Raw genomic sequence first — 17,469 nt, 5'->3', positions numbered from 1 at the left:
AGCTCTCCAAATGCACTTGCAAGGTTATATTGTATCTTAGTTAGTAGAATTGAACCAGGTCACATAATCCAAACACAGCAAAAGCCTTCCCGTATTGGTATTTTTATTGATCACTGAAGAAATACACACAGAGCAAATACTTTTTAAATAAGTGGTATAAATAGTGCATTAAATAGGTTAATAAATTAATATAGATTTCCAGAATAAACAAACAAATCAATTAATTAAATATTTCATTATCAAAAAAACTCCCAAAACTTCAAAGTCTGGCTACTTTTGGTGCATTACATTTGGGCGGACGCACGTACAGCCGACTGAAATGGTCTTGGTCTCCAGTTTATAGGCGTAGTTCTTATGCTTTGTCTCTACCCTCCTCAGGACCAGAATCTGATGGTAGATGGGCTTGGATTCAAAATGCATGACTTCTTGACCCTCATCGTTCAGGCACCCTTTCAACTGGCACTTCGCCTCAGCAATTTTGGAGGGGAAGAGATTGCTGTAATTGGTGTAGCTGGATGGAGGGAGAGAAAGTACATTTCAATATAATAATCTATAATCTGTATACAATGCCTTTACATATTGTAAACCCAGCCGATCAACTTTCAAACATTTCCAACCAGCCTGGGTCAAATACGTAAATGTTTTGGATTCAAATACTTTCTACGCTTTACTGAGCTTGTCTGGTATATTGGAACCTATGACAAACTCTTAAAATGTGGCGCAGTCTTGGTTGGCTCACTTGCACCAAGCAAGATTAATCAAGCACAAACAATTATTTCAATACAAAACCAATTATGCGTTTGACCCAAGTCCAATTCCAATAAAGGAACCATCAAACCTCATTGAGGTCAGGGGTTTCCTTATTGTGATACAGTGGAGTTTTATTGCAAAAATAATCTTTATTTGTCTGAATCTGAGTTGATGCATGAGTCAGCTCACCTCATGGTCCAGGGAGACAGGGAGTTATTCCCGATCTGATACAGAGGGATGGGGCTGGACATGGAACTGGAGTCCAAGATCAGATCCACCGTGTTCATCTTGGCATATTTCCCGTGGCGCTTCTCACGAATTTGTCTACGGACCTTTCCTTTTGCTGAACCCCCCTCAGCTCCCAGTAGCAGGACCAAGGCTCCCAGCATGCATAAGACCTGCTGAACATTGCCATTTCATTCAATTCAAACCGATTTGGTGACTTGTTAGAGGGTAAAAGATTTCTCCAGAATCACCTACAGTAGACTTCTTTAAAAAAAATGTCCCCAGGTTAAAAAAACCCAACCCTGAGATAAAAGTAGAAGATGCAATAAACGTGCATCAAATCAAGCCCAACTTCACCATCTAGGGCAGCAGTGTTTATTTGTTAGTCTCGGCAATCTGTATAGATGTACCGGAAATAAAAAAGCAAAAAACAAGTACAGTCCTGACATTGTTCAAGGTTCAGCTACACTCGCTGACTATTAATTTCAAGAGAGATTTAAAAGCTGCTTTTAAATCACAGAACATTTAATTGAGTCAGTGCTCAGAAGAAAACTATGCTCTCCAAATTCTGCTTGCATTGTCAAAACTGCACTTGAGAACTAAACTTCACACTTTTCACTTGACCCAGTTTAGGTGACAAGACCTGACTGATCAGCTCAATGTTCAAAGAAGATGGCCGAACGGTACTTACCATGAAAGCCTGCGTGTTGCACATGCGTGTCATATTTTTGTCTTCTCCCTTTGCTTTAAGGCTAGTGTCTTTGTGGCTGAAGTTTTGTGTTTGTGAGCGATTGCCACAGATTTATATAGTGTTCGATGGATGCTGATGGTGGGGGGGAATTACTTCCCTTTCCTCTTTGATGACGTGATAACAAAATGGTCCGCTCACAAAAATGTAGAGGAAAGCGGGGGAAGCAAATCTTTGTCATTGCTTGAGCATTCATTTATTTGCAACACTGTTAGCCAATTAGCACAATGGTTGCTGATATAGTAGACTTCTGGTTTCTCTTATTCTATCAAATTCAAATAACTTTCAGGTTTAAATTTGATTGATAAAAATCAATGAAATCACTGAACTGTCAATGATAGCAATCAAGAAGTTTATCAAACTATCATTTATAGAATGGATATAATATTTGAGACTGATGTCTCAAAGTCTTGATTTTATCTCAAAACAACACATCACACTTTCCTTGTGTACAAACCATCAATCTTATAATCTGGTTCTCATATTTTAGAATCACTGAGGAGAGAGTATGATTATTTTTCTGAATTACATTATCCCAATTATTATTATTTTTGCCTTATTCTGTGATATAGCCTTTTGAATTCGAATAAAGAGACCAGTTTAATCAAGTTATTACACCCAGACCGGAGCTGTTCTTTTACCATCACCATAAATGTAATGCATGTACAACACCTGCTGATTACCTGGAATATGACCTTTTTATTATTTGACAAAATCACAAGATCAAGATGTACATTCAGTGAGCACTTTATTAGCTATGTATAAGACTTATTTTTTAGACTTTTTTAGAGTTATGATAGGTTGTGAGTTCAGAGATTCTCTTCTGCATACCACTGTGTAATGCATGGTTATTTCCATTACTGTCACCTTCCTGTCAGCTTTGACCTGTCTGGCCATTCTCATCTCGTCTCTCATTAACAAGGCATTTCTGTCTGCAGAACTGCTGCTCACTGGATGTTTTGGTGTTTTGCGCCATTCTTTGCAAACTCTAGAAATTAGTGTGCGTGAAAATCCCAGGAGATTAGCAGTTTCTGAGATACTCAAACCACCCTGTCTGCCACCGACAATCATTCTACTTAGAAAGTCAAAGTCACTTAGATCACATTTCTTCCCCATTCTGATGGTTGATGTGAACATTAGCTGAAGCTCCTGACCTGTATCTACATGATTGTACGCATTGCACTGCTGCCACACAATTGGCTGATTAGATAATCGCATGAATAGGTGTAATAAAGTAAAAATGTTCCTAATAAAGTGCTTGGTGAGTGTATGCTCACCAATAGCAGGCAGGCAATTCATACACATCTCACGTCCTTTATTTTTTTGGACGTAATGCATGACCCAGGCAAAACATATTGCTGCACCTGTATACTTGTAGAACACCTGTATAAGTAGGCCAAAACATTACCACCCCTGCATTGAGGAGAATAGGCTTAATAACTACATTTCCGATACTCCTGCGCTTGAACTAAAGGTGTCTAAGAATACGTAGAGGACAAAGTAACATTGTGAGATTAAATGACTCAATCAGAGTAATATTTAAAACACTAGACCACTTCACAGATGACACCTGGGGTGGGTAATATTTCCACAATAATTTAGCTTGATTAATTTAGTTTTGATATTAGTTTTTATTTAGTTTTATATTCAGTTCAAAAAGACATGGCTGCAGTTTAATGATAACGCAATATGTTTTCATATTTTCAGGACGTCATTCATAAGTGTTGATTTGCTAAAAACAAGTAACGCCCTCACTGAGTGATCAACTGCATTCTTTTCCAATGAAGATCTTTGTTAAGTTCCTCTTAAGAGGCTGTCTAACTACAATGTTTGGGAAACCCACATAAGGAGAGAATGTTTGTTGCTTAAGAACCTTGTAAAGACACTTATTAAACCCAATGTTATCAGAAAACCCACCCCAGTTCTGTATTGAGGAGTTCAGGGGATTATATAGATACTCGGCAGTCATCGTATTCATTCAAGAGAGCCACTGCTGCTGTATCCTTGAGGTTAAACTATCCCGTTAAGATAATTATATGATATGGTAAATGTAAGATTAAAAAAACGGACCTTGGGGCAGGTTACTCAAAAAGGAAAAGGAAATAAGTAGTTCAGTTTCACATTACAGCCAAATGCAATAAGTAAATGGAACAAACAGACAAGCTCCCCTACATCGGCAAATTCGACAGGAGTCACGTAATGGCGGATGAGCAAAGTGTGATTCCATTACCGTGTGAGGAGTTTTTCAGGGGAATTATGAAAAAGCAATGCCATCCCCTAATGTGTCGTTCCAAGATGTGATTAACTTTCTCCGTTTCCGGCATGGAACAACATCAAGAGTGCTTTTTAAAGGTGTGGCAACCTTTCAAACAGTGACATAACACGCCACCTACACATGATTGCCTTTTCATGTAAATTGTGTGTCTCATATCTGTGTTTTCCCCCCAGGACCACCAGCCCCCCCAAAAAAATTCTTCAAGTACAATATTTTATTTCAGGCGAGCAACAAGACTGAGCACGAGTATGAGTATTTGTATGCTTTTGAATCCAATGGAAAGGAGGTCACAAAAATGCTGATGTATTTCCTGTGAATACAGGCTTGTGGGCATACTGCCTTCGAGTCATAAACACACCACAAGATACCAAGAGTGAGAGAGGCCTCACAGGACCACATGAAAAGATCTCAAGCGGTATCTTCAGCCACATTACAGTCAAAACAGTCATACAAAAAAAAAGGTTTTTTTTTACCAGTTAGGAGAGAGGAATACTTTGTCATCTTCCTGATTATCGTTAAGATCCGACACAGAGACAACTGATCGAGGAAGTTTTACAGGACCTGATGAAATAATGTCTGTAAAATGCATGAATGTGCAGTACATTACATTACATTACATTACATGGCATTTAGCAGACGCTCTTATCCAGAGCGACGTACAACAAAGTGCAAATCAAACACAAGAACAAGTGCAAAGAGGATCTGAGAGGGCAGTACAGTTCTGAGTCCTAGTGTAAACATACAGAAAATCAGAACCCTTGAAGAGTACAATCAACTTTTGTAAAACCCCACGCTAACCCAATGACGGAATTTAGCGGGGGCCGAAGGGGGTTTTGCGTGTTTGTCCTTCTGGTGTTGCTGGGAGAACATTAGTAGGGTTATTATTATCCTCCGTACAAAAACAGAGCACAATTACGTTTAAGAATATACTGGGTCCATTGCCACGGGTCGGATATGGATTGACCTGCCCCATATCCCTCTTACGGCTGGCCTGAAACGGATCAGTACAATTCTTAATATTCTCCGTTCTCGAACGGGGCCAGATTGTAAGCTTAGTGGTTACTATAGTTTTACTCGTTTATCTGACTCCATTTAAGATATAATTTTGAAATTTGGGTTTGAAACTTACGTGAACCTCGGGAGTGATTACACTCGACTCGTATCTGCGCCACCATTACTCAATATATGCTCCCGGGATTAGCATTATTGCTGAAATCTCAGTTTGGTGGAGAACTCAGAGGCTGAGGGTCCAGTCAACACAATACATGCAAACCTGCCATGATAGTTGCGAGCCCAGGTCGGTGTAGCATTAACTGGGCTCCTTAGAGCAAATTTGACAGGAACCAGCGCCGTAACGCCCAGGGGTTCCCATCGCATCCAATTACAAGAGCCGTGCGTCACCGATCCTTTAATGGGCAGAAACTTGCTGGCCACACAACTTAGAACTAAGTTAGAACAAGCCGCCGATCGGTCGGTCTTTAGCCCCCATTTCCACCTGAGTATTCAGTTGTAATTTAGGCTGAAAAGGTACAAGATGAATTAGAGTCATGGAGATCACGCAAGTTACAAACAAAATAGTTTATTCACAGACAGGTAGGTTATTAGCTTTGGAATTCCAATAGTCAATTACAGATACACAAATTAAGAATAGAGATAGAGTAAATCATCATACCTAGCCTGCGTTGGCTACACACAAAGAAAGAGTATAGAATATGCCATGTACGAGAAGTCGATTACGATCTTCCATTGCAACACATACATAGAACGTGCTGTGCGGGAAGCCGGTTACGGTCTTCCCCTGCTACACATACATACATACATACCTACATACCCAAGACATGTTGTGTGGGAAGTCGAATACGATCTTCCCAGATTGGTCTGTCTCCCTTGCTTTTATGTCAAATCATAAAACCATGAAACCAGGCGGCAGTGCCATAAATCAACCTGTAGGGGTGGCCAAATCTGGAATTTAGACCCCCACCCTTGGGGGTTGTTAAGTAGGGAAAATGAGATGATTACCAAGAGAGGACGTGTAGTTTTTCCCTTGAGTTACTGAAACTATGGTTAATTAAACTCCATTTGGTATAAAATGTATCTCATCCGATTCCTTGATTTTACCAGATCGCATCCATACCAAACAGATTACCCTTATGTTTTATTATGTTGCAGTTATCATGAAACTTCCCTCCTGATTATCCATTTTACATGCAATTCCTGTTACCATTACATACGACTTAATGCAATAATACAAGGATCACATGGGCAATGTTTTCAAGGTTTTACCGGGTCTATTTACTATCTTAATAGCAGTTTTGAATATTTAATTTAGGAGAGCAGTCACCGGTGTAATGAAAGCAGTGCCAAAATGAGGGCACTGTGGCATTGTCCGGGGTCTTCCCCCTTGGAAGTGACCAGGCATTATATTACATTACATTATTGGCATTTGGCAGACGCTCTTATCCTCTTAACGCGACTCTTTAGCAATGCATCTGTTTCTGTTTTAAAGATGGGGGACACATAATGCAGCTAATGTGACAGAAATGTCCTCAGTTGAGCCAAGTTATGGTCAGCGTTCTATTCCTCAGTCCACCACCTTCAGTAAGAGAATGTCCTTCACCCAGTGGAAAAAAAGACAGACAGCTGAAATGGTGCCTTGCCTCCAACCTGCCAGTCATGGTTTCAAAGTACAATTTTTGCTCCTCCAGGGTTGTAAATATGGTCAGGGCAAATCACTGGGAACAGCACTATTTGGGAGCAAGGAGACTGACACTGCCAGATGGTCTAGCGTCTTCTCAGCATATGGTTAAGCCATTGTCCACTACCCACAATCATAAGTTTACATAACTTAAAATATGGTTGCCCAAATAAATGTTGTACACACCTACTGAATACACTTGGCAAGTGCTGGAGGCTCAACACCATGGTGTCCTCTTATCGGATGGTGCAAAATCACTGCACAGAAAAGTAGGTGGTTCTCCCTCAATTACTGTGGCAGAGGGGCCAATCAGTTTGTGAATGAAGCCCCCTCCGGAGTGCTTTTCCCAGCCTGGACTGTGCAGGGAAGCCTGCCAGGTAAAGCAGGGAGAAGGTTCAGAGTGTAGGCCTCACCGACGGCGCAGGAGGCGGGAGCCAGGGAGGACCGAGATGCAATCCTGGGAACCTCGTTACCCACCTGTGTTGCCGCTGGACTTGGCAGGTGTCAGTAGTTTTGTACATTTTATAGTATTTAGACTTAATAAAATTGCTACAACCTCCTTGAATTCGGTTTTTATATTTGCCACAAAAATGTCTTCTTAAATAAAACAAACTTCCAGCTTGTCTTGTACAAAAAGATAAGTTATCGTCTTGGCGTAAACCAGACACATATCTGTCCAGAGCGAGTACAGTTAATTAGACTAAGCAGGAGACAATCCTCCCCTGGAGCAATGCAGGGATAAGGGCCCAACAGCTGTGCAGATGTTATCGTGATTACATCGGGATTAGAACCACCGACCTTGCGTGTTCTAGTCATTTACCTTAACCACTACGCTACAGGCCGCCCTGGGGTCACCAATGTTCTGGAGGATTCTTTTCGCATGACCCAACTGCCCTTGGACCACTCATACATCTTTCCCTTATCTCCTTCGGCCTGACACTCCCCAAAGCTAGTTTAAACAACATTGACCAGAAACCCCAGCTCTCAGGCCCCTCACAAATGGCAGCCCTTCCTGACCTTAAACACTATGCTACAGGCCGCCCCATCATATCTATGAATGCTGTAGTTGGGAGTTTTCATGATAACTGCATTATGCTGTAAATATGTATTTGTGCCTCTCGTGGTAATATACCTTTTGGATAAACCTGATTTGGGTGAATGAAAGGAAAAGAGACAAAACCCCCAGATTGCTTGGTTTCTTCTCCTTATCTCCGAAATCCAGGCCTTGACCCTAAAAGTGAGTCACCCATCTGTAATTTACAGCCAGCCCCACCAGGCAGTAGTTAGGGGGCTAAAACACATGGCTTCTACAGAGACAGCTTTTGCCCAGTTTCCCCTCGGCTCCTGAATGGTTATGATATCAAAGGTAGACTGTTACAAAAACTAGACCATTACACCAGTCGCACTGAACCAATCAGAATAACACCAAACATTACTATATTCTGACCTGGGATTATCATGAAACATCTTTATGCCATCTCCAATATTCCTGTGCGCTAACCTGTCAGGAATGTGAGAAAAGGGGGGCTCCAGGAATCCTTCTCTAGCTCTCCCCCACAGGCATGTGTGCCAAAAGGTGGGGGCTAACAATGCATGCTCCGGGAGGGGGAAGTCAGCAAGCTGACCAGCGCATGGCACCAAATGTTCCTTATGACTGGCTTACACTTTCAAACTAGCATACCACAGTTGGCAGCTAGAATACAACAATACAACAGCCAATAAAAAACAACAATACCTATACAAGTAACAATATCTATACAGTCTAAGGCTAATCATGGTGGTGAGTTGGGGAGGGAAATGTGTAGCCTGAAGAGATGAGTCTTCAGTCTGCGCTTGAAGGAGGTCAGAGACTCCCACCGGGAGGTCATTCCACCACCGTGGGACCAGGACAGACAGCAGTCGTGAGCGTGAAGTGCAGGTGTGGCGAGGAGGAGGCGCCAGACGGCACGAAGTGGCAGAACTGAGGGGTCTTGTTGGTGTATAGGTCTTGATAAGGGATTGAATATATACAGGGGCTGATCGTTTAACTGCCTGGTATGCGAGCACCAAAGTTTTAAATTTGATGCGAGCCATAACAGGCAGCCAGTGGAGGTTGCGGAGCAGGGGGGTGACATGTGAATGTCTGGGAACATTGAATACCAGACGGGCTGCAGCATTCTGGATCAGTTGTAGGGGTCTGATGGCAGATGCTGGAAGGCCAGCCAGCAGAGAATTGCAATAGTCCAGGCGGCACAGGACCATTGCTTGAACAAGGAGCTGAGTGGAGTAGGTGGTGAGAAAGGGTCGGATTCTCCGGATGTTGTACAGGAAGAACCTGCATGCCCGGGTCACCATAGCGATGTTCTCGAAGAAGGATAGCCTGTTGTCCATCACCACTCCAAGGTTTCTTGCACTAGGGGATGAGGTCACTGTGGTATCCCCTAGTGAGATGGAGAAATCAGAGAAGGGAGAGGTTAAAGCAGGGATGAAGATTACTTCCGTCTTACCTGGGTTGAGCTTTAGATGGTGGTTGCCCATCCAGCTCTAGATGTCTCTCAGGCAGGCAGAGATACGGGTAGAGACCTGCGTGTCTGATGGGGGGAGGGAGAGAAAGAGTTGGGTGTCATCGGCATAACAATGATAGGAGATGCCATGAGCAGAGATAACGGGGCCAAGGGATCTCGTGTAGATGGAGAAGAAGAGGGGTCCGAGGACTGAGCCCTGGGGGGCAAGGGGTTGACACTCCTCCAGCCCAGGACACCTGGGAGGACCGGCCAGAGAGATAAGAGTTGATCCACTCTAAGGCTGTGCCACAGATCCCTGTAGATGCCAGGGAGGCTAAGAGGATGGAGTGGTTGACCGTGTTGAACGCCGCAGAGAGATCAAGAAGGATCAGAACAGAGGAGAGAGAGGTTGCTTGTGCAGCCTGAAGGGAGTCATTGACAGAGAGGAGTGCAGTCTCCGTCGAGTGGCCAGGTCTGAAGCCAGACTGGTGGGGGTCCAGCAGGTTATTCTGTGAGAGGAAGGAAGAGAGTTGGTTGGAGGCGGCTCGTTCAATGAATTTGGATAGAAAAGGAAGGAGAGATACCGGACGGTATTTTTGAATGCAGGAGGGGTCTAGAGTGGGTTTCTTTAGGAGCAGGGTGATGTAGGCCCTCTTGAATGATGAGAGAAAGTAGCCAGAGGACAGAAAGGAGTTAACAAGGGAGGTGACAAACGGGAGGATGTCAGGCGTGATTGCCTGAAAGAGGTTTGAGGGGATGGGGTCCAGGGCACAAGTAGCAGGGCGATGGGAGAGCAGGAGGTGAGACACATCAGCATCTGTAAGGGGACAAAAAGAGGAGAAACAGGGGGCAGACACAGAAAGGGAGGCAGGCATAGAAGTGGTGGTGGTCGCGAAGGTGCTGCGGATATCTGCAACCTTCCCTTAAAAAAAAACCACAAAGTCATCAGCAATGAGCGAGGACTGAGATGGTGGGGGGAGTGTGCTGAGGAGAGAGGAGAAAATGGAGAACAGTTGACAAGGGTTAAAAGTGGAATTCTGGATTTTTGTTTGGAAGTCATTTCTTTTGGCAGTGGTGATAGCGGAGGAGAATTCCGCCAGGAGAGACTGGTAGGAATACAGGTCCGATGGGTCTTTTGATTTCCTCCACTTCCTCTCAGCTGCACGTAGGCTGGGCCTGGAGGAACGTAGAAGGTCAGAAACCCATGGGCTGGGAGGGGAGGATCGAGCAGGCCAGGAGACAAGAGGACAGAGAGAGTCAAGGGCTGAGGAGAGAGAGGAAAGCAGCGCAGAAGATGCAGAATCAGTGGGTAGTTTGGAGAAGGATTCAAGAGGAGGGAGGGAAGCGGTGACTCTGGGGGTAAGGGAGGAGGGTGATAGACACCGTTACATCGGACAGAAACAGTGGGGGTGAGAGAAGGGGAGGGAGGCAGAGGGGCTAGGGGGATGGAGAAGGAAATGAAGTGGTGATCAGACTTGTGTAAAGGGGTAACAGTGGGGTTAGAAGAGGAGCAGTTCCTCAGAAAGATCAGGTCGAGAAGGTTTCCAGCCTTGTGAGTTGGGGGAGAGTGCTGCAGAGAGAGGGCTGAGGAGTACAATAACAAAAGGCAAAAACCAAAAGCTTTCACAACTGTATGGCACCCGTGCATGCCATGACAAACAAGAAAGGCCAAGTTTTTATTTAACTTTAATCAGGGAGGATCTTGTAAAAAATCCATATGTTTCCATCCAGCCATTTCCATTATCCATTGTTGTCATCAAACAAAAATATAATTATTTGAATATGTTACATTTTACTCATGCATGGCAATGAATCATCTACTGATTTGGCATTGCAATCCAATTCCTGCTTCATTGGCATCTCATTGAAATCAGGAATAAAGATTGCATTGAACTATGGGAGTTTGACGTGGAAAGGGCTGAATACAGGTGCAGGAGTGGCTTGACAACTGGGGGAAGGTGGGGCAGTTCAATGCTACGGGGGTCCAGAAAAAAAACAGCACTTATAAGCTGTTTTTTAATTAATCTGCAATTAATCAACAGTATTTATCAGTTGTTAACAAATACTTACATATGTAGCTGGCTCACATGTTGTATTATTGGGGGCCAAGTAGAGAAGCTGCATAGGCTCACTGTGTGTTTCTACCTTTTTGTATTATTATTATTCATCATCTTTTTCTTCTGGCTAGGGTGTCTTTGGCGGCCCCTAGAACCATATGGTAAAAAGTTTTAAAATTTGGAACACTGATTGAAGACAGTCCCATGACTGTTTTCACCAAGATTCATGTTTCAGCTCGAGGGTTCTAGTGCCACCAATGGGTCAGCATACATTGGGCAAAAGGCAGGAATACACCCTAGACAGGTCGCCAGGCCATCACAGGGCAATTTAGACTCTCCAATCAGCCTATCCTGCATGTCTTTGGACTGTGGGAGGAAACCGGAGTACACGGAGGAAGCCCACATGCACACGGGGAGAACATGCAAACTCCACACAGAGAGGCCCTGGCTCTCCCTCTCCAGGATTCGAACCCAGGACCTCCTCGCTGCGAGGCGGCAGTGCTACCCACAGCACCATTCGTGCCACCGCACAACACACCCATTGACATCAATTTCCACCATTTTGGATCTTCAACCATATTGGATTTTCTGGAGCATAATGATTCATGCATGTACTGTATTCAATAAAACTGGGCATTAACAGAACGTGGGGGGCATTAACAGGGCATTGCTGCAAAAGAGCATGCATGCTAAGTCAACATTCCAAAAGATCAAAGAATCATTGTTCTGTTTGACAGATTTTCAGTAGGAATTTTTGTCATTGCTTCTCACTGCTCTTTGTATTTCATTTATAGACAGGATGTTTTACATTTAAATGGTCTACCCCATCCATTTGTCATCTGTGCACCCTTATTTTGGAAAGCCTGGGGTGAGTTTCCCGATAACGGTGTCTCTTAGCGCTTTACGAAGACTCTCTAAGGTATACCTTACTAAAGTTGTTTACTTTTCTATGTGTCTTCCCCAAACTATCACTTAGGACGTTACTAGGCCCATGGACTCGCTCTAAGATCGATTATGCACTCCATGCAGCGACTGTTTGACTGCGTCATGAGAGAAAGTAGTGTTATTTATGAATAAAATATTGCAGGAACACTTAAAAATATAGCATTTATCACGACTGGTGGGAACGTATTAATAGAATTACAAACTTACAAACTAAATTATCCAACCATATATGTAATTTTCGGCATTTTATATATACGGTTAGTGCTATGGTTTGTGGCTAGGCCATCTAGCAATACACATTCTTTGGCATGTCATGTTTTATTTACATTATTTTAATATCTTTGTCATAGTGCCTTAAATGACTTTTCAATCAGGGTTGATTTGGCAGAAGCACCATCACATTACTGGTGTAATTCACTATTTTCTCAAATTAGCTGACGTTTTCAATAAAAGCGCACCAACAAGCAAAATGCACCAAAAACTTTTTTTATGGCGGTCCCACAGCTTCACAGCAAACGAAATGGAGGTATTGTTAGACGTGGCGCTTAATAAAGAAACATTATTTTCCAGTTTTAGGACTATGGTGTCCAACAAGACCATTAAAAAACCATGATTAAACATTGCTCCAACATACAGAGAGAGTGGGAAATCGTCCGTTTATGAATATGATTTAAAAGGCAATTAGGCAACATGTTCAATAAAGTGCAAAATGCAACATTCGTAATTTACTATTTTATTATTTGCATGAAAACAGTGCCATTAATGTGGTATTTTAGTAATATTATTAGCCAACTACAACTGTACAATTATTAGTGTACATATTTCTTAACAGATTGAGATGTAACTAAGCAACAGCTGATTTCACAGGCTTGCAGTCGTAGCAGAGTGAGCTGACAACATGGAGTGGTCCAGACAAACCTTACGAAAGTACGACGTACAGAAGGTATACTTAGCTAAGAACATTTCAGGAAACACGCAGAAACGTTAAGGTAGAGCTTAAGGTACAATTTACAAACTACGTAGCATTAAAAAGGCTTTGGGAAACGCACCCCTGGTCAGTAACAGGAGGCTTTGGCTACGTCTGTGGTCCTGCTAGCAGTGAATACTTGGTCTTCAACAATAAGAATTATTCCATTCACAAGTATTCGCTGAATCAGAGCACTTTGAGCCTCAGCAACAATGGAAACACACATTTAAATCCTGGGAATATAGATCCAGTAGTGTATTGTATTGTCTATGGCAGACACTCCTAACTTGGGCCATATAGATACTGTACAGGAAGTAGAAACTGAACTCCATTGAAAATAGGGCATTGGGTAAGACCCATAAGAAAAAACTTGCAATACAGTAAAAAAAAATAAAGGGTGTGATATCAGAAGAAGAAATCTCCAGTGTTTGTGAGCGTGCTTTGTAATTTCTTCACATTGATAAGGAGATAAGCAGATTAAGGCGCACAATAGCAGCCAATGTGGGTTGATTTGCATCCTGTAAACGACAAAATGATTCACTTCTGGGTCCGAACATGCTTATGGCTGATGTATCACACTCTCATTCATAGGCTCTGATCAGGGCTTCAGATCTTTTAAGGTTGATTGGCAAGATATGGTTGCACTTACAGTTTCTGATGCTTATACCAATTTGGTGCATGCTGACTCTCTGGTGTCCCACTTCTTCAACGGGACATTTCATTGTTGCATTCATATGCAAGTTTATGACATTTTGCGGACCTTTGTCTTTGTTCTTCAAGAATTACATGTTCTCATTTACAGTTTATAGGTCTGACAAAATGTCAGAAACGTGCATATGAATGCAGCAATAACATTGCATGTTGTGTGTCAATATAAATTGATCACAAGAGAGTTTAGCCTTTAATTTTCTTCAGCGTATGCAATCTTTGGTTCTGAACCTAATTTTGATGTGGATGTGCATCGGAACATACATCCATCTATTACCTTTTTTTCCAATCCATCCATTATCGTATCTGTTCATTCCTGATCAGGGTCATTGGAGACTAGAGCTTATCCTAGTATGCACTGGATGAGAAGTGTCTGTATAGGAACAGTATATCTATCGCAGGGCACAAGCACTCATACCTACAGGCAATTTAGACACCAGAATTAGCTTCTAACATTCTTATAGTTTGGAAACCATGATGTTTTCAAGTGTGGTTAATAGTGAAATTGGTTAATTGCAACATCCCTACTTAGAGGGAATTCAATTTCTGTTTTAGCTAGGTCGGGCATCAGGCAAGAATCTTCCAACTAGCATGAGATATCACTTTGGCGCGTTGGATGCGTTGGATGCGTTGTCCTGTTTACCAGACAGAGAAAAAGGAGACAAAAAGTTTAGTTTGTCATCAGCACTGAAGTAGTATCAAGAAACAAGGGAGGAGATGATATGTAAATGGGAAAGAAGAGTGGCCAAGTACGGAGCCTTGGGGGACATTTATTGGAAAGTCATTGGTACAAGATAAGCTGTGTATGAAATTCCAGTTGTAGTCAGCATGGAGACAAGAAGCTGGTAATGAATTATTGCCTGGTCGCCAGAAATATAACCAAACTGATTCAATATGCAAATATATTCAGAAGAATGTAAAATATTGACCTTTCTAACAGGTAAAATTGTAGTTGGCTAGGACTTTTTGTTCCTTTGAAGGCAAGGAGAAACAGAGAGTGAGATGAACAGGGCACATGCGGATTTCTTTATATGTAAGAACACGACATGTTGTGTAAAACAAGAGGAAAAAGATGCATGGATTCTGGTCGAGATTTTATTCATTAAGCGTAACATTTGAGAGAGGCATAGGTCACTTATCTGTCTTGTTTATCATGAGAAAACAACATGTTTGAGAAAGAATGCGAATATAGATGTTTTTGTAGCATTGTTAATTGGACAGTTGATGGACGTTGTGTGCAGTTCTGGGGATTGTACTACAAAAAAAGAAAAGGCTCTGGAAAAGGTTCAAAGAAGAGCAACTAAATTGGTTCCTGGGATGAAATATACAAGCTATATGACAAAGACAATTTGACTGAGGCTTTTAAATTTCATAAAAAGGATTAACAAAGTGAACTACAAGAGATTCTTCAGGTTGAGTTCTGAGGGGGCAAAAGGTAAATTCCGCACAGACATCAGGAAGTATTTATTCACACATAGAGTAGTCACTGTGTAGAATAGCTTACCAGATCAGGTAGTAGAGGCAGAAACACTGACCTGGCTTGATGTGGACACTATCTACTTGTAGATTGATGGTGAGACCCAGGTACCCTTTAGTGGCAGGAAAACGGCAAGCATTGTTGGCTGAATGGCCTGTTTCATCATTATGTTTATAGGTATGTTTAAAAGGTCAGTGAAATAAAAAAATTCCACTGCTGAGTAACATCACAACAACATGCTTAGTCATTGCATTCGGGGTGGGACAAGAGGTCTCTGTGAAAATGTGAAAATTATGAGCTATTCTTAAAAAAAGAACATAAAATGATTATCTCAGAAACAGGGCCCTTCTGGTTAAAAACCAGTGTACTAGCTTTAGATTGAGAATGCAACCCTTTAGATGGGGCTTGCGCCTTGGGAATACATTGAGTTATGTGGAGTTAGGTTGTACATACAGTCACCCAATATATTGCCGGAACAAAAGCACTGGGACAAATTAACATGATAAATAAGGTTGTCATATTTAGCTTGGTTGCAAATCCTTTGAAAAAGCTGGATATTTTCACTTGCATCTTTAGTCCTAGTTTGGTTCTGGGGCAATTTGACATTGTCTTCAGTAAGTGAAATGGATGTTCAATTGAATTCAGAACATGTATTTGACTTTACCAGTCAAGAACATTCCAAAAACGTCTTGTTTTTACATGTTGCTTTTTGGGGTCATTGTCCTGCTGCAAGGTAAAGCATCTTTCAATTAGTCTTTTTAACCATTGATGTCATTGTTGCTTGTTATTGTTGTTATGCTATTGCCCAATTATTATGTGCTATATTTTATTGTTTTTTATCTTTTCGGTTTTTGAACAAAATGTACAAAATGTACAGTGTGTTGAGACACGAAATGCACTATAAATAAATGATGACTTGACTTCAGAATTAATTCTGCTGCTGCCATCAGCAGTCTTTGATAAATGCAAATGCAAATGCATTTCCGAAAGATTTACGTTCGGCTCACATTTGATAAATGAGGCCCATAGTTTTTTTTCTTTACATAGCACAATGAATATACAGACGTGCATGATTACAGGATTTGGACTTTCTATAGATGTACATCTGTAATTGTACTGGCTAATGGGGCTCTGGTCAACCTAATAGTGATGGGCAGTTTGCAAACAAACAAATCTTTTTGAACAAATCTTTCAAATGAACGAACTGAGCTGAGATTTGTTCATTTGGCCCCAAGCACTCAGATTTTCCCGCCCCACTAAAGACAGTGATTTTAGTGACTTGCACAGTGTCCAATCGCTACTTAACAGGACAGCATTGTGTGATTAAGCCAATAGGCTTACCAAAATGGCAATCAAACAACCACAAATTAAGGACCGTACCTACATCAGTGAGCCATGGAGCCATACTGAGCCAGTGAACGGATGACCGAAAGGAGTGAACGAACAAAAGAGCCACTAAGCTGGTGAACTAGTTTGTGAACAAAGAGCTGAATGAGCCATTGAACAAGTGAGCCAAAAGAGGCATTGAACAACGCACTGAACGTGTGAGCCAAAAGAGCCAATAAACGAATGAACAAATGAGCCATGAGCTGTTGAGCTGTAAGGCATAACGATAATGCCGTTAGCAGACATTCCGTGGACCAGCTGAATAGTTAGGATATCAAAGATAATATTTAGCTAAATCAATGTTGTCTTTTAATTTTCTGTCACATAGTCAGCTAGGCTATGCAATAAAAGTGATTAATAGTTTTGCAGAGACCACAACGTACATTTATTTTTGGAGGTAGTATATTGAATATAGTAGTATATATAGCTAGCTATGTGTGGGCTGATTAGTTCAAATCTGATCGCTTACTGTCAGGGTGCAATCCAAACATTTTTTATATTGCATTAGTTTTATTTTCCTTGGATTAATAGGCTATGCTACAACAGGGCAACAAGTGCCATCAACAAATGCGGTCTAAAAGAGGAGTAATGATTATGGTAATTTAACCAATTACACTTTATTTGCGGTTCACACGTTATACTAAATTAATATTAAAAGGGGAATGTTAAATCAATTCCGCAACTAGACCGGGTGATATTCTGAGGGAGCCACAAGCGGGCAGCTTGTTTAAGCTGTGAACCAGTACAGTTCAA

General features: G+C 41.8%; 1 protein-coding gene across 2 annotated transcripts; it reads right to left on the bottom strand.

Moving 5' to 3' along the window:
- Positions 1–270: 270 nt before the first annotated feature.
- il17a/f1 (interleukin 17a/f1) lies at positions 271–1,798 on the bottom strand. Of its 2 annotated transcripts, none has more exons than XM_061217195.1 (3): positions 1,667–1,798; positions 940–1,148; positions 271–511 (listed from the first exon to the last, which is right to left on the bottom strand). In XM_061217195.1, exons 1-3 carry the CDS (start codon positions 1,697–1,699, stop codon positions 271–273), a joined length of 483 nt encoding a protein of 160 aa, XP_061073179.1. In that variant the 5' UTR covers positions 1,700–1,798. The 2 variants fall into 2 exon arrangements, with proteins under 2 accessions (XP_061073179.1, XP_061073171.1); XM_061217187.1 differs by having other exon boundaries at positions 940–1,151; positions 1,667–1,731.
- Between the last annotated feature and the right edge of the window lie 15,671 nt (positions 1,799–17,469).

This window comes from Conger conger, chromosome 1 (genome assembly GCF_963514075.1).
Source record: "Conger conger chromosome 1, fConCon1.1, whole genome shotgun sequence".
Classification (NCBI taxonomy): domain Eukaryota; kingdom Metazoa; phylum Chordata; class Actinopteri; order Anguilliformes; family Congridae; genus Conger; species Conger conger.
Note: the sequence above shows the minus strand (reverse complement) of the source record. Positions and strands in the feature narration are given on the sequence as shown.

Excerpts from the sequence above, each read along its gene's own strand:
- il17a/f1 (XM_061217187.1), bottom strand. The coding sequence starts at position 1,699 with ATGACACGCATGTGCAACACGCAGGCTTTCATG. Across the intron at positions 1,152-1,666 it reads GCAACACGCAGGCTTTCATG|CAGGTCTTATGCATGCTGGG; the intron begins GTAAGTACCGTT and ends GGCAATGTTCAG. Across the intron at positions 512-939 it reads CTGTCTCCCTGGACCATGAG|CTACACCAATTACAGCAATC; the intron begins GTGAGCTGACTC and ends CCCTCCATCCAG.